The sequence below is a fragment of the Dendrobates tinctorius genome, unplaced genomic scaffold, assembly GCF_039654945.1.
Source record: "Dendrobates tinctorius isolate UK_male_01 unplaced genomic scaffold, ASM3965494v1 ptg000039l, whole genome shotgun sequence".
Lineage (NCBI taxonomy): Eukaryota > Metazoa > Chordata > Amphibia > Anura > Dendrobatidae > Dendrobates > Dendrobates tinctorius.
In genome coordinates this window covers 8,322,604-8,350,142 of record NW_027361707.1, presented here as the reverse complement: position 1 = coordinate 8,350,142, position 27,539 = coordinate 8,322,604, and the positions used below count along the sequence as shown (strand labels likewise).

At 46.2% G+C, this 27,539-nt stretch overlaps 1 protein-coding gene across 2 annotated transcripts in view; it reads right to left on the bottom strand.

The window, feature by feature from the left end:
• Nucleotides 1–22,907, bottom strand: part of CFAP99 (cilia and flagella associated protein 99) — a 62,371-nt gene extending 39,464 nt beyond the window's left edge. The window contains exons 1-2 of one of the 2 annotated variants that reach the window (XM_073574458.1): nucleotides 22,731–22,907; nucleotides 12,478–12,588 (exon numbers count right to left, since the gene is read on the bottom strand). In XM_073574458.1, the coding sequence (XP_073430559.1) occupies nucleotides 12,478–12,588 (111 nt within the window). In that variant the 5' untranslated portion in view covers nucleotides 22,731–22,907. The remainder of the gene's footprint in view (nucleotides 1–12,477; nucleotides 12,589–22,730) is intronic. The other variant, XM_073574459.1, reaches the window with a different exon arrangement.
• Nucleotides 22,908–27,539: the final 4,632 nt, after the last annotated feature.

Here is a 27,539-nt window from a genome sequence, read left to right as displayed (position 1 = left end):
ACGCCCGGGCGTGAAAATAAAAAATTCGTATTTTTTCCAGAAACATGATCAATTAGTCCCCAATTTTTTCATTTTCCCAAGGGTAACAGGAGAAATTGAACCCCCAAAAGTTGTTGTCCAATTTGGCCTGAGTACGCTGACACCCCATATGTGGGAGAAAACTACTGTATGGACACACGTCGGGGCTCGGAAGGGAAGCAGTGACGTTTTGGAATGCAGACTTTGATGGAATGGTCTGCGGGTGTCATGTGCGTTTGGAGAGCCCCTGATGTACCTAAACTATTGAAACTCCCCACAAGTGACCCCATTTTGGACACTAGACCCCCCACGGAACTTATCTAGATGTGTGGTGAGCACTTTGAACCCCCAAGTGCTTCACAGAAGTTTATAACACTCGGACGTGAAAATAAAAAAATCATTTTTTTCCACAAAAATGATATTTTTGCCCCCAATTTTTTATTTTCCTAAGGGTAACAGGAGAAATTGGACCCCAAAAATTGTTTTGCAATTTGTCCTGAGTATGCTGATACCCCATATGTGGGAGAAAACTACTGTATGGGCACACGTCGGGGCTCGGAAGGGAAGTAGTGACGTTTTGGAATGCAGACTTTGATGGAATGGTCTGCGGGTGTCATGTTGCCTTTGGAGAGCCCCTAATGTACCTAAACAATGGAAACCCCCCACAAATGACACCATTCTGGAAACTAGACCCCCTAAGGAACTTATCTAGATGTGTGGTGAGCACTTTGACCCCCCCAGTGCTTCACAGAAGTTTATAATGCCCGGGCGTGAAAATAAAAAATTCGTATTTTTTCCACAAACATGATCTTTTAGTCACCATTTTTTTATTTTCCCAAGGGTACCAGGAGAAATTGGACCCCAAAAGTTGTTGTCCAATTTGTCCTGAGTATGCTGATACCCCATATGTGGGAGAAAACTACTGTATGGGCACACGTCGGGGCTCGGAAGGGAAGTAGTGACGTTTTGGAATGCAGACTTTGATGGAATGGTCTGCGGGTGTCATGTTGCCTTTGGAGAGCCCCTAATGTACCTAAACAATGGAAACCCCCCACAAATGACACCATTTTGTAAACTAGACCCCCCAAGGAACTTATCTAGATGTGTGGTGAGCACTTTGAACCCCCCAGTGCTTCACAGAAGTTTATAACGCCCGGGCGTGAAAATAAAAAATTCGTATTTTTTCCAGAAACATGATCAATTAGTCCCCAATTTTTTCATTTTCCCAAGGGTAACAGGAGAAATTGAACCCCCAAAAGTTGTTGTCCAATTTGGCCTGAGTACGCTGACACCCCATATGTGGGAGAAAACTACTGTATGGACACACGTCGGGGCTCGGAAGGGAAGCAGTGACGTTTTGGAATGCAGACTTTGATGGAATGGTCTGCGGGTGTCATGTGCGTTTGGAGAGCCCCTGATGTACCTAAACTATTGAAACTCCCCACAAGTGACCCCATTTTGGACACTAGACCCCCCACGGAACTTATCTAGATGTGTGGTGAGCACTTTGAACCCCCAAGTGCTTCACAGAAGTTTATAACACTCGGACGTGAAAATAAAAAAATCATTTTTTTCCACAAAAATGATATTTTTGCCCCCAATTTTTTATTTTCCTAAGGGTAACAGGAGAAATTGGACCCCAAAAATTGTTTTGCAATTTGTCCTGAGTAGGCTGATACCCTACATGTGGGGGTAAAACACTGTTTGGGCGCATGGCAGAGCTTGGAAGGGATGGAGCACCATTTGACTTTTTCAACTCAGAATTGGCTGGAATTGAGATCAGACGCCATGTTGCATTTGGAGAGCCCCTGATTTGCCCAAACAGTGGAAACCCCCCAAATATAACTCCAACCCTAACCCCAACACACCCCTAACCCTAATCTGAGCCCTAACCCTAGCCCTAACCCTAGCCCTAACCCTAGCCCTAACCCTAACGGGAAAATGGAGATAAATACTTTTATTTTAATTTTATTATTTTTCCCTAACTAAGGGGGTGATAACGGGGGGTTTGATTTACTATTTATGGTGGTTTTTATATTTGGCAGCTGTCGCACGCTAAAAGACACTTTTTATTGTAAAAATAGTTTTTGCATCACCACATATTGAGAGCTATAATTTTTCCGCATTTTGACCCACCGAGTCATGTGAGGTCGTATTTTTTGCGGGACGAGTTGACGTTTTTATTGGTACCATTTTCGGGCACGTGACATTTTTTGATCGCTTTTTATTCCTATTTTTGGGACGCAGAATGAACAAAAACCAGCGTTTCATGAATTTCTTTTGGGGGGGTGCGTTTACACCGTTCCGCGTGCGGTAAAATTGATAAAGCGGTTTTATTCTTCGGGTCAGTACGGTTACAGCGATACCTCATTTATGTCATTTTTTTATGTTTTTGTCGGTTTTATGCAATGAAAACTATTTTATATAAAAAATTATTTTTGCATCGCTTTATTCTGCGAGCTATAACTTTTTTATTTTTTCGCTGATGATGCTGTGTGGTGGCTCGTTTTTTGCGGGACAAGATTACGTTTTCAGCGGTACCATGGATATTTATATGCGTCTTTTTGATCGCGCGTTATTACACTTTTTGTTTGGCGGTATGATAATAAATCATTATTTTTTGCTTCGTTTTTTATTTTTATTTTTTAAGGGGTTCGCTAAAGGGGTTAACTAATGGGACAGTTTTATAGGGCGGGTCATTACGGACGCGGCGATACCTAATATGTGTACTTTTATTGTTTTTTTTTTTATTATTTCCAAAAAATGGATTTATTGGGGGAATATTTTTTTTTTTTCTAATTTATTTGGCGATTTTTTTTTCATTATTTTAACATTTTTTTTTACTTTATTAAATAGTCCCAGGTGGGACATCACTGTTCTGTGACAGATCGCTGATCTGTCACATCACAGATCACTGTGACAGATCAGCGATCTGACACAGGCACTGCAGAAGGCTTCCTCATGCCTGCGCTTTGCAGGCACTGAGGAAGCCAGCTTCCTCAGGCCCCCGTCGCCATCTTGGATTCGGGGGCCTGAAGGAAAGGAGCCCCCCGCAGCAGCGCTGCACATTGCGCTGCCGTGGGGGGCTCAGGGAAGCACGGAGGGAGCCCCCTCCCTGCCGATGCTTCCCTTTAACCCCCGGTACACCGCGATCATGTTTGATCGCGGTGTGCAAGGGGTTAACGTGTCGGGGGCGGTCCGTGACCGCCCCTGACACATTGTGCTGGGTGTCAGCTATGATAATTAGCTGACACTCGGCCGCGATCAGCGGCGCTCACCACGTGGGCGCCGCTGATCGCGTTAGACGTACTATCCCGTCCATGGGCATAGGGGCCCAGGTCCCATGGACGGGATAGTACGTCGGATGGCAGAAAGGGGTTAAAAATGGCTGCTGGCGTGGTGAAGAAGGGCGTGATAACATGGGAGGCCCTAAGAAAAGACCGTGAACTGTCCTGGGCCTCCCCTGCCTGAGTTACTATGCAACGGCAACATGGCCCACCCCCCCGAGGGGTTCGTATACTGGCTTGATATGGAGGAGTTGGAAGAAGACGCCGCCCCAAGAAGGAGGAGCGGAAGCCAGTGGTGGGAAAAGAGCCGAGACAGGAAGAAGAACGCCTGAACGTCATCTTGGAAGGAGAAGGGAGGAGGCCTGCGGAGTGCGAGGAGGTTATGCTGGACCTCCCCGGCGCCATGGCTGAAGGCTCCAACCCAGTGTCCGAGATGAACCGCCAGCAGCTGGAGGACGAAATAGCCCAGCTGATGTGCCGCCTGCAACTGAGGCAGGAAGCGCTATGGACTTTAAAGCTGCAGCGCGCCCAGGAGGGGCCTACACCTGCGGTACCCACACTACCGGTACCCGCCGCTGCTGCACCGGAACCTTTCCAGGCAGACTCTGTGGAGCCTGCAACCGCTGCCATACCACCGGCAGCGTATAGTGTTCCCTCTCTGCCGCTACCACCGGAGGAGTTGTACAAGGCCCTGGGAGCTGAAGCGGAGGAAGAGAAGCTCCCGTCCGGACCTGACGTGGCCGCGCAGGTCCCTCCAGAGACCCCTGCAGACCCGGAGCCGCCATTAGCTCCACCGCCGTCCCCGGCATCCCAGCGAACGGCGTCCACCACCACTATGCCTGCACCGGAGCAGAGACCGCACCACTGGGAGGCACCAGGTATATACCCCGGCCCTTCTAATGGGTTGCCCCCCGAATTCACGTTGTCAGAGGCTGGCTTGCAGGAACTTGAAATAGGGCAGTTGGAAGAGTCAGCTGGGGGCACTAGGCTGTCGGAGATGGGGAGGTGGAAGAGGTCCCTACTGAGAAGGGTACGGCTAGAACAGGCGCGCACGATCCGGCATCTTCAGGGCTTGGAGGAGTCTAGGTCACTTTGGGATAGTGACATCGGGACTCCTTGGCTGCAAAGCCCCCGCGTAGCCGCTTACCAGCGCCAACAGGCTGCGGCTTCCCCAGATGTCAGGCCTCGTACCAGAGCAGCGGAACCACCCACCAATGAGGAACAGCTGATGGGCATTGATATGCATCATTGGTTCCCTTAACCACAGCTTCAGTGCCCTAGGCAGCAATCGCACCAGCTGCCACCACCATGCCCTATGGCAAGCAACCAGCAACAAGACGAAGCCACCCAAAGTATTTCCCCTAGAAGCAGTTCCAGTCCAGAAACCCCAGGAGGGGACAACAATTAGTCAAGATGCTTCTTTAAAATAACTCTCGTTACCCAGGAGGGTATTTGCACCGTTGTGCCTTTTGTTTCTTATTTTGACCATCATGGTTTAGTTTTGTTTTTCCAGTTGTTGCCCAGTTGTAATGGCAGCTTTCACACTTGAACTGCAGAGATCATGAACGCTGAATGGTCCAGAACTGTTATTGTATATAGTTTGCACCTCTTTAGGTGCCCTCTCTTGGTTTTACATAAACACTTTGCGAAGATAATGTCTACCTCCTTTGGAGCATGACTCCAATCAAAGGACACTGCAAGAGATCCCGGCTGGGAGCGGTGTCCAGCACTTACAAGAATTATTGGACACGGCACGGAGGCAGGCACCTGTGTGTACTACAGACTGAGTAAAGCTTTGGAACTACAAGCCCTGGTGTCCTCCAATTATTCTTGCGCCAACGCACCCAGCACCGCTACATCTGGGTACCAGCTTCTACACTGCTTGTGCCTCTCCTCTGCCCCTACATCTACACTGCCCTGGGGCTACAGCTCCACCTGTGGGGAGCTTCACCATCTTGGCTGCAACACACCACCAGCCCCAGAGGATTTGCATGCAGCGTCGGCTTAACATCTCACTTGCCGAACACCACAGGTGGCATCACGAACTATTCACTTAATCAACTACATTCCACCATTTCCATTCCCCCCCGTTACTTGGGCGCCCAGGGCCACGGACCGGGTCACCGCTGCTGTGACACTCCCCGCTGACACCGGCCCGGTACCGAGTACCCCACAGCCCTGGGAGGGCGCCCCAGTAGCATGAGATGGATTCTGCAACCCACACAAGTGGCTCAGGTAGTGCAGCTCATCCAGGATGGCACATCAGTGCAATCTGTGGCAAGAAGGTTTGCTGTGTCTGTCAGCGTAGTGTCCAGAGACTGGAGGCACTACCAGGAGACAGGCAAGTACACCAGGAGATGTGGAGGTGGAGGGGGCCGTAGGAGGGAAACAACCCAGCAGCAGGACCGTTACCTCAGCCTTTGTGTAAGGAGGAACAGGAGGAGCACTGCCAGAGCCCTGCAAAATGACCTCCAGCAGGCCACAAATGTGCATGTGTCTGCACAAATGGTTAGAAACGAACTCAATTAGGATGGTCTGAGTGCCCAATGTCCACAGATGGGGGTTGTGCTCACAGCTCAACACCGTGCAGGACGCTTGGCATTTGCCACAGAACACCAGGATTGGCAAATTCGCCACTGGCATCCTGTGCTCTTCACAGATGAAAGCAGGTTCACACTGAGCACATGTGTGACAGAGTCTGGAGACGCCGTGGAGAGCGATCTGCTGCCTTCAAAATCCTTCAGCATGACCGGTTTGGCAGTGGGTCAGTAATGGTGTGGGGTGGCATTTCTTTGGAGGGCCGCACAACCCTCCATGTGCTCGCCAGAGGTAGCCCGACTGCCATTAGGTACCGAGATGAGATCCTCAGACCCCTTGTGAGACTGTATGCTGGTGCGGTTGGCCCTGGGTTCCTCAAAATGCAGGACAATGCCAGACCTCATGTGGCTGGAGTGTGTCAGCAGTTCCTGCAAGATGAAGGCATTGAAGCTATGGACTGGCCTGCCCGTTCCTCAGACCCAAATCCGACTGAGCACATCTGGGACATCATGTCTCGCTCCATCCACCAACGTCATGTTGCACCACAGACTGTCCAGGAGTTGGCAGATGCTTTAGTCCAGGTCTGGGAGGAGATCCCTCATGACAACATCCGCCGACTAATCAGGAGCATGCCCAGGCGTTGTACAGTAGGGAGGTCATACAGGCACGTGGAGGCCACACACACTACTGAGCATCATTTGACTTGTTTTAAGGACATTACATTCCACTTTAATTTTGTGCGTGACTCCAAATCCAGGCCTCCATTGGTTAAAAAATTTGATTTCCATTGATGACTTTTCTGTGATTATGTTGACAGTACATTCAACTTGTACAGAACAAAGTATTCAATGAGAATATTTCATTCATTCAGATCTAGGATGTGTTGTTTGAGTGTTCCCTTTATTTTTTTGAGCAGTGTATAATGAATAATTTATTCCGCCCTCATAAAGGGTGTGCCTAAAGTAACAATATAAAGCAGTCTTCACCATAATATTGTTGAGCTACTAATAGCCTAGTTCATAATATATAGATTTGTGGTGGTATTAGATCATGGGGCAGATTCACCATGACTGTCACCATGTCGCCAGTCTTGACAGAGTACAAGAAGCACCATATTGACTGCCATCATCTGTGGAAACAGTCAGTGAGGTCAACAGGGAAACCTCTGCACATACACGTCATACATAAGACGTCTTTGTGATTTCAGGGCAAAATATTCCCTGGAGTTGGGTGGCCGGTTCTGCAGCATTCACGACAAGACGCATGAGGAAATATTATTAATGACAATGCAAATATTTTTTCTTCTTCACTAAAAGCTTTTTAGAGTGACTAAAGGTCCCATTAAAAAATAAAAAGTCTTAAAATGAAGTAACTGCATCCTCGGAGGGAGAACAACACACAACAAATTACAGGGCGCCATTACATATTTATCAAAAAAAAGTAAGTACACCCTTACTGGTTCCATAGGAATTTAGAGGGTAATTACAAGCCCGCTGCTGCTAATCAAATGCTCTGGATTAATAGTTCATCAACAAGTGTGACCTATATAAAAGCAGAAGTTCAGGTAGTTTGCTGGTCTGGAGCATTAAAGGCGTTCTCAAGTTTGAAAGTTAATTCCTATCCAAACAATAGGGGATAACTTTTCGATACTTGAGGGTCCGATCGCCGTTGACCCCCACTTTCCTTAGAACCAGGGCTCTGAATGCAGTGGAAGTCGATCACGCGCACTGCCTCTCCATTCATTCTAATAGGAATCCGGAAGATCAGCCGAGCGCTGGATGGAGCGGCAGAGCACATGCTCAACCATTGCTCCATTCATTTCCTATGGGGCTGCTGAGCGCTGTGCTCGGATTTTTCCGGCAGCCCCATAGAGGATGAATGGGGCCATTGTTTGGTGTCTGACTATCCGCTCCACTTTAATAAAAGGGATAAACGTTCCACATCAGGGGATAAAAATTCCCCATTCTGCCAATCGGTGCGGGTCCAGCAACCAGACAGTCTCTGATCAGCAAGTTATCAACTATTCTATCTTAAAGGGATTGTTCATGCTTATAATTTTGATGATCTATCCTTTAGGGGAGGTCATTAACATCAGATCAGTAGAGGTCTGGCACCTGGCCCTCACAACAATCAGCTGCTACCATCATCGCGGATGGATGTAAACAGTGAACAAAGCCGGAACATCACAGCTCCGTATACTGTGTAGTGGCCTCTACCGAGTCCTGCAGCTCAGCTCCTATTAATGTGAATGTAATCTGAACTGCAGCACCCGGCAGCGTCCATTACACACTGTACAAAGCTGCGCTATTCCAGTTCTGTCAGGACCCACTGATATAAATTTAATGACCAAAAATGGATAGGTAAGCCATATCATACACCTAACCAACCACTTTAAAGGGGTTGCCCCATAGCAATTTTTTTTTAGAGATTGTTTAAAGTTGATAAATGGAGGCATGCTCCCCTTCCTGTGTCCTTCCCCGTATGCAGTTCAGGTCGCTCCAGAATCGGTGTCTGCCCTGTTTTGGAAGTTCTAGCACCGCTGTAGTATGTAATCGTCTGCAGAGGTCAGAAGACTAGAAGAGCGCTTCACTGGATGTGACTTCAGGCTTAAATTTTTTTTAACATTGGACAACCCCTTTAAGACCGTTATACACTGGCAGATAGGTAGCCGTTCCCACTCTCAGGCCTGTGTACACAGGGGAGTAATTTGCACCGGCCGGTGTAATTGATCGACTTGTGATATCGGTGACTGGCGTTCGCTCCGAGTAGAAATCTGTACTGACCACGGCGGGACGGAGATTCCACGGAAATCACTGATGCCACTTCGTACCTCAAGCACATAACACTTCTTGAAACGTGGATTAAGACTTTGACATCCGGCGCAGAAATACTCAGAATTTTTCGGAGGCAGCGAATGATTCAGATGTTCATTGGGATTTCAATTACATTTCTGGATTTGCCGGAGACAGATTTATGATTCCAAATTACATCTGTTTGACATTCTAATATCAGATCTCCTTGTCTGGAGCTCGCGGTAAGTGAGACGAGCGCGCAGGCTTCAAGTGCACAATTAAATGACTCATTATGAATGTCACTCCACCGCTGGCAGACATACAAAAACCTTCTGTAAAATGATTAAGACGTCTCGCAGGAGCAATTAGGATATTTCTTCTGCTCTGACAGTTGTTAGATCGCTGGAAACCAGATCACGCTGTGCACGGTGGTCGGACCCCCTACACACCATAGCATATACAGGGAGACACACGACTGGTGGACGTTGAATGGATCTACATTCTCATGCTGAGTTTCTGGCAGGAGTTGGGGGTCAGAGGAGGCCCATCTTATCCTCAAGCAGAGCGGTGTATAGGCACTATAGAAAGTCCAACGGTTTGTATAACCGCTCACACTCTGAGGATTGTTTTTACCTTTGTCCAGATATGGGTGCCAACTACCTGAATACTCAGGTGGCATCCTGCAGCCTGAGCCTTCCTGTAAAACCAGGGAATATGATGTCAAAAAGCGTATCGGCTTAACATAGAAGAACTTGGCACTCAAGAAAATTGCGATTCAAGGTATTTTATTCATAAGTGCTATCCACAGACAAAAGCATAACGTTTTGGTCAAATCATTGACCTTCATGAGATGTATCAATCGCGGTGTTAGAAGTAAAAAAAATGAATTATCATCATGCTAGCGCCATACTTACATCAGTGCTCAGCAAAACCAGGGCTCTTTCGTTATCTTGGCTTTAATTGTAAAGTGCTGTGGAATATGTTGGTGTTATATAAATGAAATTATCATTTTACTACAGCTTTTGTGCTGCTTACACAGTAACCTGAAGACCTACCTCTCCCGACAAGCCTACAACCTGCAGTAACCCTCGTTCCACCATACCGCTGCACGACCAGCTCTACCCTCACCTACTGTATCCTCACCCATCCCTTGTAGATTGTGAGCCCTCGCGGGCAGGGTCCTCTCTCCTCCTGTACCAGTATTTTTCAAGATTACTGTACTTGTTTTTAATATGTAAACCCCTCCTCACATGTAAAGCGCCATGGAATAAAAGGCGCTATAATAATAATCTGATGAAGGTCAATGATTCGGCCGAAACATTATGCTTTTGTCTGTGGATTGCACATGAATAAATCACCTTGAATCACATTTTTCTTGAGTGCCAAGTTTTTCTATCACAAGTCAGCGTAAGCTCTTGTGGCATGATACTCCCCGTCTTTACAGGTCCAGCAGGTTGCCGCCTGAGTATTCAGGTAGTTGGCACCCTGCAATTTTTTTTTTTACAAAAGTTTGGGCCCTTACTTGTGCACTAATGCTGCAGGAGTGCCTTGTGCTATTCTATGGCTTACCATAGAAACCCATAAGAGCAGACAGAGACAGCTGAGGCAGAAGAAAGACACAGACCCCAACACTGGACCCAGCAGAGATGAGTAACTGTAACTACTATTCAGTAACCACAACACACAAAACGTTTTGTTTTTATAGTTTATTTACTAGTGATGAGCGAACGTGGTCAGATAAGGTGTTATAGGATAAGGTGTTATCTGAGCATGCTCGGGTGCTGACCGAGTGTCTTCGGTGTGCTGGAATACCATGCTCAAGACCCCGCGCCTGCATGTCTTGCGGCTATTCGACAGCCGCAACACATGCAGGGATTGCCTGCTTGTAATAAGCATTCTCTGATCTGGGCAAAGGTCATTGTGAGCAGAGGGGGGGAGGTGAGCTGTTACATTACCTATTATGTATGAATGGCGCATCCTGTGTTGTCTACTGTATATAGAGGTGTTATCAGTGATTGTACAGGGGGAGGTGAGCTGTGACATCACCTATTATGTATGGTGGATCCTGTGTTATATACGTACCGTATATGGAGGTGAGCTGTGATAACACCTATTGTGTATGGTGGATCCTGTGTTATATACTGTATATAGAGGTGTTACCTTTCCTGTCTGTGATAATAATGAAACTGCTGAAAAGTCTTCAGCCATGGTAGTGTGCTCTGAACATGAGAGGATCCTGTTTTATCTGCTATGTACAGAGCTGATATCTGTCATTGAAATCTTGTATGTGATGATATTGAGACTTCTGGAAAGTCTTCTTTACAAAACAGGAATATCGCGAGAAGTATAAAGCCTAGAGGCCAATGTGAAAATTGCAAGATTTCTGACTCTTTCTGTTATTACAGTAGTAACAATAGTGACATGGGAAAATGAAAAAGAAAATAGTAAAATAGTACCAAAAATGTTAAATAGGTCATTTTCTGATGACACATTCAATACAAATGTATTCAAATTGAATAGGGTTGTTGCCCTAAGGGGGCGCTCCTCTCAGATTACTCAGAGCGGAGTATCAGTTGAATTATAGACTGGAATTATTTCAAGAATTAGCTGAAGAGCCCGGCATTGCCTGGACATAGTAACCAATGGCCGTCCCGCTCTCTCCCTCCGCAGCACGAGCTCTCCACCCGCCGTCCCGCAATCTCCCTCAGCAGCCAAGATCTCCATCCACCGTCCCGCTCTCTTCCTCCGAAGCCCTGCTCTCCACTCAGCGTCCCACTCTCTCCCTCCACAGCACCAGCTCTCCACCCGCCGTCCCGCAATCTCCCTCAGCAGCCAAGATCTCCATCCACCGTCCCGCTCTCACCCTCCGAAGCCCAGCTCTCCACTCACCGTCCCGCAATCTCCCTCAGCAGCCCCACTCTCCATCCACCATCCCGCTTTCTCCCTCCGAAGCTCAGCTCTCCACTCACCGTCCCACTCTCTCCCTCCGCAGCCCAGCTCTCCACCCGCCATCCAGAAATCTCCCTCAGCAGCCCCGATCTCCATCCACTGTCCCGCTCTCTCCCTCTGAAGCCCGTCTCCACTGGCTGTCCCGCTCTCTCCCTCAGCAGCCCCACTCTCCACTGGCCGTCCCGCTCTCTCCCTCCGCAGCCCCTCTTTCCACTCGAGGTCTCGCTCTCTCCCTCGCAGCCAGTCTCCACTGGCTGTCCCACTCTCACCCTCAGCAGCCCAGCTCTCCACCCGCTCTCTCCCTTAACGGTCCCGCTCTCCACTTGCCATCACGTTCTCCCTCCACAGGCGTGCTCTCTCCCTCCACAGCCCGGCTCTCCATGCGCCGTCCCGCTCTATCCCTCCACAGCCCCGCTCTCCATCCACAGCCCCGCTCTCTCCCTCCACAGCCCCGCTCTCCGCGTACTGGTCTCTCCCTCGCAGCTCTGCTCTCCACCCGCATCCCGCACTTTCCTCTGCAACGCCGCTCTCCAGTAGACGGGGCTATGTGGAGTGGGCATGGCTTGATACATACGCACACACATACACTCAGCTTTATATATACAGATAGGCTGATAAGGTAAGTCCATTAATTACCTAATTAAGCAATGTCTGGGTGGGGTGCTCCTGTTCCCGACTTCTGTCCCTAAAAACAGATGATTCTTAATTCTGTGGGAACCTATGAGCCAAATTGATGTTCTCTCTTAATCCCTCCCCCGCGGAGAATCCACAGGATATTTTCCAGAATCTCTGCTTTACTAGGATGTTTCGGCAGCACCCCGGAGATCTTAAAACTGGGAGGTCTCCCCAATAGCATGTATGAGTCTGAGGCATAACAGAGCACATACTCTTACCTGAAATTCCTCCATTGATTCTTCTAGGAAGTGCTCCAGACTCTGATCCTCCGGATTATACTTGTCATGGAGCTGGATTATCAGGGTGATGCATCTTCCATAATGAGTCATCTGTAACCATACAAGTCCGACATGAAAACCGCTATGATGTCAGGACACTAAAATGCGAGATTACCCGTTGCAACTTTTTCCGCATGTTACGTGACACTTTATTATAACGTCTGTGCACTTTGTATTTTAATAACATAACTGCATTCATTCTAACACTATTATGTACCGATACATGTTACTGCGCAGGCGCCATCTTGTTGGAGACAATTTTTTTTCCTCCAGCAAAATGGCGCCGGCAGTGGCTCCTGCGCAATAACATCATGTTACGAATTATGCTATTGCACAGACGCGGCCGGCGCCATTTAAAGGAAGACTTTTTTTTTCTAGAAGAAATTTATATCACTAAATAAAATAAAAATATTTCAAAATATTTGATATACAGTATGTAAAATAGGGGCACGAGAATCTCATTAACTGAAAATAAAGATTAAACAACAACCACAAGATGGATTTCATCAACCAAGGTATCATTTTAATCAGTATTACGGCGCCAACCTGTCACTGTGTGTGGGTTACTCAGCATAATCCTGCTCACAGGTTCCTTTTAATTGCCAGAAAGACACTGACACATTTATTTGAAATAAAAAAGCACAGTTACACTCACCGTTTTGCCTAATCTACTGAAGCCCATGTCCCCTGAGAATACCAGTCTGAGCATACCAGCCCCTAGCTGTTTGCTTTAGCTTGGTTGGTTGTCAAAAATGGGGGGACCCTACACCATTTTTTTAATTATTTATTTAAATAATTTAAAAAAAAGGCATGGAACCCCTCTATTCTTGATTATCAGACATGATAAAGCTGATAGCTGAGGGTTGCAGCCCACAGCTGTCAGTTTTGCCTGCACTGGTTACGAAAAATAGTAGAGACTCCATGTCATTTTTTTTAATTTATTTACAGCACAGGCGCTGGCTGATGAAAACTCCCATCAGCTATGTCTGCGCACGCTGTTATCAGTGACAGCGGGTGTAGGCTGATGAGAGTAGTACTCTCTCATCAGCCAAGCCTGTGACATGTCGTAAACTTTTTACCGCCGGTCACAACTGCTGGCTCACGCTTTCTTCTGAGATTGTGGGAACCGCAGCTCTCTCACCAGCGGTAATGATCTTACTGCCGATCAGAGCCGCTGGTGTTTCTTGCGTTGTCACACAGATTACAGATTGGTAAACAGCCGATGTTCGGGGTGCCAAACCCGAACAGTAACATGAACTTCCTGGAGAAGTCCTGTGTTCGGGGTCTGTGCACCAACACTTTACTGTTCGGGTTTGCCAATCTCTAGTCCTGAATACAGCAGCCAGGATCATAATCCTTTCCAATTGGTACACTGACGCCTCTACCCTGTGCCAGTCATTGCACTGGTTGCTCATCCGCTACAGAGTATAATATAAACTTATCACGCTCATCCACAAAGCGCTCCACAGATCAGCACCACCCTACATCTCCACCAATGTCTCAGTCTACCACCCTACATGTGCCCTCAGTTCTGATAATGCCTTACAACTAAAAATCTCAATAATTCGAACATCAAGTTCTCGTTTTCAATAGTATTCGGGTGCTGCGCCAATTCTCTGGAATGCACTACCCCTTTGATTAACCCCCAATACCAACAGAATTAAGCGTGGTCTAAAATTTCATTACTTTAGACTGGCCTATTACCTCACCTCCTCACTAATCCAATCATCACCGGTTTGCCCATACAAAATTTTCTTTAAAATCATGACCCTCATAGCATCTGTTCACACACCGTACATGCACTTAAAGGGAATCTGTGACCTCATTTTTGGCCTATAAGATGCGGCCACCGCCATCAGGGGCTTGTCTACAGCATTCTGATTATACTCACCCGGGGTGGTCCGGTGCGATGGGTGTCGCGGTCCGGTCCGGCGCCTCCCATCTTGTAGCGATGACGTCCTCCTCCTTACTTCTGCCGAGGCTCCTGTGCAGGCGTACTTTATCTGCCCTGTTGAGGGCTGAGTAAAGTACTGCAGGAATCCGAACCGAAAAACATGGGCCGCACATAGATGGGCCTTTTTTTTTTTTAACTCTTTGACTATGTGCACCCGATGATTTTTATCAAGCTGACTCCGCTTTGAACCAGCCTCAAAAAGAAAACGGCAAAAAGAACCAACATATTGCACAGGAATGCCAAAACGTTTCCTCGCCCCGTGTCCCTTCTTTTTGAGCTTCCGATTTTTCCGGCAGCTCCCAGTAGTTTATCTACAGAATTAAATTTAAAAAAAAAAAAGAAAAATGACAAGAAAATTGCCAAAGAAGACTTTCTGCAAGAAAAACTCTGCCAGTGTTTTCCTATAGCATCTTCTGCTACAAAAGCTCTGCGAGTACGCCGGCATCTAGCAGCCGCCGTGGGCACTTGCCTGTACTAAGCGATATGTATAACCTAAGCAGGATTTGTGCCTTCTGCGCCAGCATAAGTTGATTTTGCCTCTATATTGAGCGCGATGTTCTCGATAATTTAATTTGCTTTCTAGCTCAAAATTTTTATTTTTTTTCAAAATTGATGATGACCACATAGCAAGTTGTAAGGAAGTGACCGCGTTGAATCCATGAAGACATTTCTTCATTTCCTCAACCTTGTGAAATAACTCAGGTGGTCATAAATTGAAATAGTCACTATCCAGACCCTGCAAACATACAGGGAAGTATCTGCAAATATAAAGTATGAGGGGTGCATAATACACTGTACATAGGTGTAGCTACCGGGGGGGGGGGCATGTTAGAAACTATAGGACCCCACTGCTCAGAATTGTTGTGTAGATGTGTAACTTGACAGGAGTTTAGTTTCTAAAAAAAAAAATAATAATTTGTGCTTTACTCACCCTCCTTGGGTCCATGGGTGGATTTGCATGCAGAAAATCTGGAGCGTAATACTGTAGCAGCCATGTACAGTAGAAGAAATCACAACAACCTCATTTACGCAACGCTGAAAATTTCTGCAAGGAGATTCAAGCGGATTTTACGCATTGAAAAGGAGTCTGAGGGGTAACGTCTCTCCTTATGGAGAATGACAACATGGTGTAAGGAGAATTATAGGCCATGCAATGCTCCTCTGAGAAATTAAATATGCAAACTGCCTCTTCGGAGAGGAAGAGAACTAGACCTCTAGTGCCACCTACTCAAAGTTAAAGTTTTCCATATTTAATTTCCAAGAGGTGCATTGCCAGGCCTATAAGTCTCCTTACACCCCTTGCAATGGAAACACTGATCTCTACATATCCATATAGGATTTGCTTACGTGCTGCATTTTTTTTTCTTTTCAGAGTATTTTTCAAAGGTGAAAAATGCTTTTTCTGAAATCTCATGCACCCGCTGCTTGTTTTTAAACTTGCAGATTTGAACCATCAAAGGTTTTAGTTTTTTTTTTTTTTAATTTGCAGCACGTCAAATTCTTTCAGCATTTTTCACCTTTTCAAATTAACCGGGAGAGATGGGGTGGTGGATAAACGTATAAAAAAAAGCACAAAAAAAGTTTGCGCGGGTTTTTTTTTCCTGATTTTTGGTGCAGAAAAATCTGCTGCAAATACTCCATGTGTGCACACGTCCATAGGCAGCAGATGCGCTGCTGAAAAACCTGCACCAAATATGGAGAGACCTTTTCATTTCAAAGGGTAAAATCAGCACTAACCCCACAAAAAGTGCTGCAGACTTTACACTTCACGCCACCCTTCATTAAACTATCTAAGCACATCGCAATTGTGTCGATATCAGATAAGTCATTAATATGTTGCTACCATAGTAGTACCCCAGTATTTCAGGTGCGGGCTCAGAAGCTGGGCCTGCTCCATACCCAGCAGGTGCCAGCTGTGTTATACATCCAGCACCCGCTGCCAACAGCAGTGACCAGAGCTCTGATCTCTCTTGCTGTCCATTTCTGACAGCAACTTTTGGTGAGTTTTTGACCTTGCAGATATTCTGCACCCATCAACATCAGTTACTTGCATTTTGTCAATTGCTGGTGCACACATGCACTGCCTCCTTCGCGACACAATCTTGGGGAGCTATTGGTAGAGAGGGTCCTGCTGAAGGTCCCCCGTGACTGTCAAACCAGGGCTGTGGAGTTGGTAAGCCAAACCTCTGACTCCGACTCCTCAATTTCCCTGATACCGACTCCGACTCCACCAAAATGGGCTCCGACTCCACGACTCCGACTCCACCAAAATGGGCTCCGACTCCACGACTCCGACTCCACAGCCCTGTGGAGTCATCAAACATCGACATAAATCAAATTGGATAGTATAAACTGTGGAATCACTACACAGTACCTATAAACGACAGTCCGAAAAAAGAAATAGAAAAATAAAAACGGGGGTGGGGGGGAGGGGGTTCAGGCAAACAGGCGTTGGTAGCGAAAATAACTAGGCTTGCGGAGTCAAAAATCTGATCATATGAGAAGGCAAACGGCAGAACCATCAAAGCTAGTAGTGTGTAACACAGAAGTATGTATCTGCGGGCCTTGTATATAAAAAAAATTAAACCACAACATTGGGTGACAGAAGGGGGAGCAGGAGCTACAAGGATGCAAGAGAGGCGACGGGAAAGGCGTAGCATAAAGGACGTCGAGCTCGACCACTGCAGCAGGAAAGGTGAAAAATGTACAGATAATGGGCAGCTAATAATATGGACTCATCAATAGATGGGGAAGAGTTCAATGGCGGACTGATGTTCCCAATGAGAGGGGAGTTCTCAGTCTCTGGGAATTCTTAGTCCAAGGTTGCCAGATTTTGAGGAATTGTGAGTATGAGTTTCCCAGCTAGATAACTCTTCTAGTCTCTGGATATCGTTAACTTTATTAACCCATTCGTTCAGAGTTAGAGGGCAGGGTTGCTTTCAGTGTAGTGGTATCAAATGCCTAGCTATTCCCAATAGTAGCGGAACCAAGTTCTGTTTTTTGGGGGTGTAGTATTTAGGTGGAAGAGAGAGTAAACTTTCTGCTGCTGACATATTTCTATTTATCAGCCCTTAAGATTCGAAGGGCTTTGTTAATGCCCTTCCAGTAGTTCTCTATTGCAGGACATGACCAAAAGATATGTGTTAGAGTGCCTTTAAATTTTTGGCATCTCCAGCACTGGGAAGATTTGCTTAGGCCCAAGTGGAACAGGTTTTCTGGTGTTCTACACCATCTAGAGAGAACTTTAAAAGAGTTTTCTTGTAGGAGTACGCACCGGGAAAAGCTGTGCAAATTTGTTAAAATTGAGCGAACCTCCTGTGGAGATAGAGAGATTATTAATTCAGCTTCCCAAGAGGAGAGGTATAATGGTTTAAAATGCATTTCAGGGTGAAGGAGTTTGGGGTATATCTTGGAGGTTATCTTAGGAATCAGAGATTGTAACTTTAAGGCTGTGTGCCCACTTGGCGTTTTTTAAGCCTTTCCACCGCGTTTTTGCCGCAGCAGAAACGCTTAAAAAACACATTCCCATGCAATCCTATGGGATTCCGCAGTTGCTGTGCCCATGCTGCAGATTTTACCGCTGCGGAATCTCATCGCTGTAAAATCCGCAGCATGTCCATTAAATCTGCGGAATTGCGGCGATTCCGCACCCATAGGATTGCATTGAAACGCTCACTTTACGCATGTGGCTGTGCCCACCATGTGTAAAGTGAGCGCTTCATGTGCGGATGGTACCCAGGGTCTGGAGGAGAGGAGACTGTCCTCCATGCCCTGGGTACCATATTCCTGTTAAAAATAGAATTAAAATAAAAAATCGGGATATACTCGCCCTCTGTCTGCCCCTGGAGTCCTCAGCGCAATGGGTCGCCCTCCCAGGGATGTGGGATACTCGGTACCAGGCCAGTCTCTCAAAGGAGAGTGTCACAGCAGCGGTGACCCAGTCCGTGGCCCTGGGCGCCCATGTAAAAAGAATGGTGTGGCTGATGATTAAAGTTTATGAGTGAATGATTCGTGACAGCACCTGTGGTGTTCGGCCATGAAGATGTAAGCCGATGCTGCAGACAGATCCTCTGGGACAGATGGTGTGGTGCAGCAAGGATGGTGTAGCCCTCCACAGGCAGGGCTGTAGTCCCAGGGCAGAGTAGATGAAGTGACGGTGAGGGGAGATGTGGATGGCGCAGTATTAGGCACGAAGGTGTAGCAGTGCTGAGTGGGTTGGCGCAGGAATAAGTGGAGGACACCATGGCATGTAGTTCCAAAGCTTTACTCACAGTCTGTTGCAGGTACAGGTGCCCGCATCCATGCCGTGTCCTCCAGGTCAGGAGCTCAGTCAACCTCCAGGCAAGATGAAGTACTCCGTTCCAACACTCTGCCAACATATGTGCTTTTTCTGAACGTCTCCCTTCTAGCGCCTATTTGAAGTACTCACAGTACTGAGTTACACTGGAGTTCCTCCTGTCAGATGTTCCTATGAACTCTACTTGTACGGCAGACAGCTGTAGCCTGCTTCGGGGACTCCTTACTACCTAGTCCCGGCTCACCCACGTTGCTGTTGTGCCCCCAAGTCTGGTGTGGGAATAAAGTGGTCACTACTTCTATTCCTCCGGTGTCTGCTACAGGACCATTAGTATCCATACAACCTCGGGGACCGGACCCCGGCCTTGCGCTTAGAAGTTGAGGAGGGGCTTTGCTCTAACCCTAATCCTTAGTTCTCTTCTTCTCCTTACGTTCCGTACAAAATTATCTTTCTTATGGAGAGTCAGGCTTTCTGAATATCTCTTTCCGGTGCCAGCAGACTCGGGTCACTGAAGTCTGCTGCAGCACTCCCTTCATCCATCCCTCTCAGGGGAGCTTCTCTCACAGACTGACCTAGTCCTAATAATCTCCTGCTCTCTTGTGCAGACTAGCTCCACCCACCTCCCAGCACCCTTCGTGTTCCAAGCAGGGAGCCACCAAAGGTGCTTTGCTACACTACTATGTTGTGTGGGATGCAGGTGTTGGAGTGTGGTCAGGTGTCTCCACCTTACCTGGATGGTGGGGCACCACACCTCAGGAGGAGGTGCAGTACCTCTGTGGCGACTGAACCCTCAGGGGCGCCACAGCTGCACGCGGCGCTGAGAGCATCTTCCATTCCCAGGGTCGCATTGCGCAAATCACCCCAGATGACGTCATGGTCGCGAGACCGCTATGTCATCTGTGGTGATGCTTGCAATGTATCCCTGGGAACGGAGCTTGCCGGCAGCGTCGCTGAGGGCCGGGAGAAGTCCGGGGGCCGACAGAGGGTGAGTATATCCCTATTTTTTTATTTTTTTAAATTATTTTTTACATTCTATCTTTTACTATTGATGCCGCATAGGCAGCATCAATAGTAAAAAGTTGGTCACACTTGTCAAGCGCTATGCTTGACAAGTGTGACCAACCTGTCCAATCACCTTTCCAAGCAATGCTTCAAATCGCTTGGAAAAGTCCTTGAATTCCGCAAGCTAAAAACGCTTGTGTTCTGCGGGAAAACGCATGCGAATTCCGCATGCGTTTTAACCACGTCAGGGAGTTGTGGAAATGCTGCGGACAATTCTGCAGTATTTCTGCAAAGTGGGCACATGGCCTAATAGAAAGCTTGTCTTTTGCAACGATATGTTGGAGGTGCTGCTTTTGGAGAAAGTCGAGAGGACGGCTCCACACCATTGTAAATCATTGTTTCGCACTCGAAGTCTGATTGTTTACGAGATGCGAAATTGGGGTATCTGGAAAAGCCGTTCAGAGATCATAGTCATCCTGGTAGTTAGGCTCCAAGGCTGGGTTCACATAGCGTTCAGGCGCTGCGTTTAACGCATCCGTTACATAGCGGCATTAACGCACCCATACACTCCTATAGACGAGCGCATGCGTTAGTGATGTGCCATCAGACCCTTGGACGCGGTGTGCAGCGTCCGGGGTCCGTCACTGCTAGTGCAAATGAAGCATCTAGCGGGATCACATAATGCGATCGCTACGCATTGAACTGACTGCATTCCTGCTATGTGAACCTGGCCTAATAAGTACAGAAGAACCTTGATTGGAATATTGTCTAATAAGTAGCAGTGGGGGGGGGGGGGTTGCCACGTTTTTTTTTTTAATACAAATTAAAAGCTGCTTTTTACCGAACCTGAAAAAGCCATGAGATTTCAGAAATCTCCTGCCCGCGCATTGTTTTTTTTTTTTCCTGACTGAATTGGAAAAGTGCTCCGTTTTTACAGCATTTCTTCACCCGTAAGAAGCAAAATCGAAAGTATCAGGTTTTGCTGCGGTTTCGGTGCAGAAATCTCAGGAACATCGCAGCAAACAATGCAGCAAATCCTGCAAAAAAAAATTGCAGCCAAGTTTAGCCTTTTTCAGGCTACGTTCACACCTAGATGTTTTTTGCAGCTTTTTTTATGATGATTTTCAGCTGCTTTTTACAGTACCAGCTAAGTCCATTAGATTTCGGAAATCTCCTGCGCACACACTGCTTTTCTGTCCTCGGGATTTTGCTGCTTTGCTTGGATGGAGAATGTCACTTCTTTCAGCATTTTTTGCTACGCTACCTGATTCTGTAGAATAGGACTTTTTTTTTTCAACACTAAACTTTATCAGCATGTCCAAGTTCCCGCGGCTGCATGTCTCACGGCTGTTCGACAGGCGCAACACGTGTAGGGATTACCTAACAAAGAGCCGCTAGACACGTGACATGCAGCCGCGGGGACTCAGACATATTTTTGGAGCACCGCTTTAGTCACTCGGTTTGCACCCGAGCATGCTCAGATAACACCTTATCCCAGCACGCTCGCTCATCACTAGTACACACAAACTAATACTTCCACATGGGCGGACCGTCGGCTGCGTCCCTGACCGCGCTCATCCCGGTATTGTGGCGTCTCTGTTTGGTTTTGTGTATTTCTATTGTATCAGACAACCACGGTGACATCTGATCCCTCTCTTCCGCGCAGTGCGCCCACGTGCTGCCCACACGCTGTCTGTCGCCGCTCTAAGCTGCCAGGGTATCGTCTTCCCATAGTGTAATGAATTCTGTATAGAAGGCGCTGATATTTCGGTGGTCTCCCTTTTTTTCCCTCCCCTTCTTCTAACGGCCATACCTATTTTTAATCACTTTTTTTATTTTTCAATTAACTAATTAAAAAAAAAAAACAGAAATCTGTAAAAAAAAATAAAATAAATAAAAAATTCATTTTTCGAGGCCCGCTAACGTTCTCATTTTCTGGGACCTGGGGATGGGTGAGGGCTTATATTTTGCGCCCTGAGCTGACGGTTTTTACCATTTTTGTGCAGATACGACGTTTCAGTCGCCTCTTGTTGCATTAGATCGCAACGTTGCAGCGGCCGAAAAACCATTTAATTTCGATGCTTCCATCCTCTTTTCTTACTGCACCGTTTACCGATTGGGTTACGGTAATTTATTTTAGATTTTTGATAGAGCAGGTTTAGAGCGTGCTGAGGACACTCGTTCAGCACCCGAGCATGCTCAGATAACACCTTATCCCAGCACATTCACTCATCACTAGTTGGGGGTCTCACAGCTGGGACCACTCATAAAATGCTGTAAAAACCCAGTGTGAGCACATCGTACGGCTACGTTCACACCTGTAGGGTTTGACACGGATTTCAGAGCAGATTCTGCGTCAAATCCGACGACAATCCAAAATCCCGTTTCTGCGAATTCTGGATATTTAACTTTTTTTTTTTTTGCTCTGCTATGGATCTAAGTGACATTATCCTGCCAAGAATCACTCAATGGGGCAGAAAAAAACTGCATGATTTCCTAAAAACATCTTAGACCTGATGAGACTGGTGTACTTACTTTAAAAAAAACACAAACAATTTCAGATTGGCTTGTATAGTCTTCATAGTATAATGAAGGCTGAGTGCTGGATATGAATGTCAGGGGCGGGGAGGAGGGAGAAGAACTTTCCAAAGAGCCATTAAGAGCTGGATTTTTTTTATCAAAATAAATCCACCAGTCTCATCAAGTTCAAGAATTCTATTTAAGAGGTTTTTTTTTCTATGCAAATCAACACATAGAGCTGCATCCATACTCTGCTTCTTATGTAGCTTTAGGAATAATAGGAAAGCTGAGTGACAAGTGCAATAAGGAGAAGTGATCCTGTTTGTCATCCAGCTTTCCCAGAAGTAGACCTGGTGAGGCCTGCATCTGATGACCTTGTATGTGGAGCATGCGGCCGCGTCTGCAGTGACCGTCACCTACCTTCTGCCAAATTCCCCGGTTATTTAGGAGCTCGGAACGGTCTAAGATTGTATCAGCAGCCGTTTCTAATGCAGCGCGATGACTTCTGGGAATTGTAGTCCTAAAGTTTACAGCGCAGCCGTTGTCAAATGATTCTCTGCTAAGAGAAAAACTACTATTCCCAGAGTGCAACTCGACCTGGTTACCCTTCCTTATGTTTGATCGCCGCCCTAGCAACCGGAAAATATAGAGGACGGTGATTGGTGCAAATGAGGAACACGTGGTTTTACGTTGCGCATTTGTTTGTTCTGTCCTGACTTAGGTGTTAATAAAGTTTATTTTAAAATGAGAAGATGTAGTTTACAGTTCGAATTAAAAATGTGATATCGTATAAATGTGTAACTTATCAATTACCTTCTTATTGGCTATTTGAATAAATGCTGAGGCAAGCAAGACCACCTATTAAAGGGGTTGTCCAGACGGGTGGAGCTTTAGTTTGTAGTCACCTGTCTGGGTTTTGAGGTTCGGGTCTGCAAATTCTAGATGACTGCAGGCTTGTGAATCCTCACAGCACACACAGCGCTGTCAAGATTTGCGGGCGCTGGGATTGGACGGCAGTTCCAACCGCATTCCAACTAGACATGTCCTGCCTCGCACGATTCACTTGTATTGAGCATGGCTGGGCACGTCTAGTCGGCACGTGACAACATGTATGGAAATCGCTTACTTGTGGTAATGCGCCTGGTAGCTCCCAGCGCTACAGAATCCTGACAGCGTGCACTGTGCGCGCTGTGAGGATTCACAAGTCTACAGTATATAGAGTGACTGTAGACCTGAACCCCAAAACCTGCCTTTCCTCCCCTTATCCCCCACTAAAATAAAAAAAATGTTTCTGTCACAGTAGCCGTACGAGGGCTCGATTTTTTTTGCAGGCCGAGTTTTACTTTTCCTCCTATTACTATATGATGTGCTGGAAAACATGAAACAAAAATCCAAGTGAGGTAAAAAAAACAAAACACAATTCTGCCATTGTTTTCTGGCTTTTATTATTACAGCATTCATCGTATTGTATAAATGGACCTGGTCAGTACGATTATGATAATATCCAACTTATAAATATATAGAGATTTGATTTTTACTATATATATATAAATTAGAGGTTTGTAAATATCCAGAACTTTGTAAAAATAAAATTTGGCTTGTGCCGCCATTTTTCTATTTTCCCGTGTGAAGGGCTGTTTTTCATTTTTGCCGTGGCGAGCTGTTGTTTTTATTGGTACCATTTGGCAGCACCTACTACGCTTTGACAGCTTTTTACTGTATTTTTTGGGGTAGGTGGGGCGACTAGGAGACACCAATCTTGACTTTTTTTCTTTACGGCATTTTATATTTTGCAATATTTGGACATTTGCGACGAAATAAAAAAAATGTAAAAAAAATTAAAAAAATGATTTTGATTTATTATTTTAAATTCCTTTCTATTCTTCTTTTGCACTTCCCCTAGTTAGATGACTTGATCCTGCAGCTGTTTGATCACTTGTGTATACATGTTTGGCAGATGTCAGACGAGCGTGCATGGAGGGGGCTCAGAAGGTGGCGGGTCCACTGAAAGCAACTCTAGCGCTCTGCTATGAAGCTCAGCCACAGACTGGGCATCAGAGGAGGACCAAGATGGCGCTTATAGTTGCTGTCAGTGGACCCGCCACCTTCTGAGCCCCCTCCATGCACGCTCGCACGACACCTGCCAAACATGTACTACGGTGGATAGCGGGAAAAATGTACATATTTTTACTTTGTGAAACCCGCCTGAGTCACCAAGACACTCCGCGTGGGGAGGGGTCACAAAGTACAGAAAAATAACAATAATGTAGAAACATTGACAATCTTTATTGTTGCAATAATTACACACAAAAGTATTAATAAAAGGATGCCTAAAAAAGCGAGGGACGCACGTGGTAGGGACCCTGTTATACATCCATGGAGAAAAGAATGGTAATGAATAAGTTTGATAAAATTATAAACTCAAGTTCATCTGAAAAAGATTTTTTTGCATATCCTCATGACCAAGCCAATGCTCATAAAGTGCATGTGCAAAAAGGGAATGCTCAATGAATAGAGGCATATAGAATAATGCTAATATGATTCATGGGCTAAATGCAGATTCACTCTAGTGAGATAAAGTGCTCAATTTCACATAAATTTCCCCACAATTAGGGTGCAAAGCTCTATACTGGTACATAGTAACAGATGAACTGAATAATAAAAGTAATAATATTGTAGTCAACATTGTCAGAAGGTGATAATAAACATTCATTAAAAAAAAAGCCCTAAGAATGTAATCTACACGGTAGCATGCAGGGTCCATGCCGCATCTCTCAACCCCGACGCGCGTTTCATCCACACTTCTTCAGGGGGCACTGTCGGGGTGGTAGCTGTGGTACGTTAAGCCGGGTCCACACTGATGTAAGTACACCTTCATTCATATGATTGATCTGCAGTACCCTCTGGATTTATAGGCACTTGCATTTATAACTTTATCCAACAGCACAGCACATTGCACTTTATCCTTAGTTTGCATCCAATATACACTGCTATTGCTCAGGGACATGTGTCGCCTTAATTACTTTGAAGCCAAGTTCTTTTAATGCTGCTAAGCCCCTGGTTTTTCTGCTACTGTGTTCGGTGCTACCTCTTTCTAATCCCTATGTTTAAATTTTATATGTAACCCCTCCCCTTTTTTTAAATAATCATAATAAAATAATTTGATTTGATTTCATGCCTATGCCTCTGTGTCCCTCCAAAACCAGTGTTTGGGATTTTTGTATGAACATATACATGGTGAGGTTGGATTGGATAGTATTTGGATCTATGTGAAACATTCTTCATAAACATCTATGGAACAGCTGATGCAGGGGCACCCGGTCGTCAGTCCGGGTTTTTCGATCCGACCATGGCCCTGACACACGGACTCTAAGAAGGGAAAGATAGATAAGTGGTTTTAATGTTATGATTGATCCGTGTATTTAAGCTCTTTGCACATGTCTGATCAGACATTCTGCTTGTCTGTTCTATATTATTATCTTATCTCCAATGTTTCAGCAAATAAATTCCCTTCTGTTACAGCCAAACATTTCACATTTTGACTCATCAGTCCGGAGCACCTTCTGGCATTTTTCTGCCCCCCCCCCCAGTTCCTATGATTTTGTGCATACTTGAGTCACTTGGCCTTGTTTCCATGTCTAAGGTAGGACTGTGGCCACAATTCTTCCAAGATTACCAATTCTGGAGAGACTTCTCCGAACAGTAGATGGGTGTAGCTGGGTACCACTAGTTGCTGCCATTTCTGAGCTGATGGCACTGCTGGGCATCTTCCAATTTCGAAAGCAAGAATGATGAGCCTGCTTCTTCAAGGCCGATGTTGGTCAGGGTGTGTAATGGAGCCAGCCTCTCCTGATTCATAGAGGTGCACCTGTTCATTAGCCAGGAGCATCAGAAGAATGGCGTAAACCTCTGTGTGCGCCGCTCCACAAATTCTACTCCAGTCTCTGCTGGCATAAAGAATGCCGCAGCACATCATGAATTTGACGAGTTGCGCCAAAATCCCTAAATTTTGAGTTGCACATTTCCAAAGCTTTGATCTAAGTTTCTTCGACCGACCACTCTGTTTACAGCTCTCAACGTTGCCCATTGATTGGAGGTGCTCAGTGCTGGGAAATACAGGCAGACAGATGCTTATTCATCATGGAGGCGTCTGATCAGCTCCAAATATTACTCTGCAGCAGGACAACGACCCCAAACATCCAGCCAATGTCATTAACAACTACCACTAGTGTAAAGAAGGACAAAGGAGTCCCGGAGGTGATGATCCGGCCCCCGCGGAGCCCTGATCTCACATCATCCACTCTGTCTGGGATTAGGATTTACACATGCCTCGCACACAGAAGATCTGGGGTCAGTTCTCCAAGATGTTTGGGGCAACCTCCTTCCGAGATCCTTCCAAAACTGTGTGAAAGGGACAAATACCAAGAAGAAGCGATGGAGGCAAATGGCGGTCACCAGATATTGACGACTCAGAATACTCTCTTTACTTTGCGTTTTATTAAGTGATAAAATTAAACAATTAACCCTTCTATTTATACTTTGTAGAATTTTCTCCACTTGCCTAAAACTTTTGCACAGTCCTGTATATATAAATAATTTTGTCTGGCATTTTCGCTCATGCGCAGGTGACGGCGTGCCGGGAAGGACACGTATGCTCGGTATCGTGACGGCACAATGACACGCGGAGCACGTGGCGCTGTCACCGAGGATGGCGCCTTCCTTTCTCGTACACACAGATGATAATGACTTCTATTTCCAGCTCCAGCGCACGTCATCTTATGGGAAACAACTCCATGTCCCAGTTGTGAATGTGAGCATCTCATGGGGGCCGTGTGTGCATACATATGGATTCAGCAGGTGGGAGGGGCCTGTTAGTCTCCGCCCTCGCGTCCACGGCGGCCATATTTGAATCGGGCAAAACACTTCAGCGTTTCCTCACTGTCTCACTATGTGAATAGAACAACTCTGGGTGCAGTTCGGTCATAATGTATTTTTTTGTACTTCAGTCAGAAATTTTTTTATCCATAACAGTTTACATTTTTTGTTTTCATCACGTGACAAAACGCTACTGTTTCTAGTTTAGGCGTGAAACGTAACGTTTGCCCGGTTCAAAAATGGCGACCAAGAAAACCGCACTGGGCTGAAGTATGTCTCCGCCTCCTAATGCTGATTGGTTGCTGGGACGCGGCTTGGGGCGGAGCGATGCTAGGTGCTTTGGCTTGAGCTAGC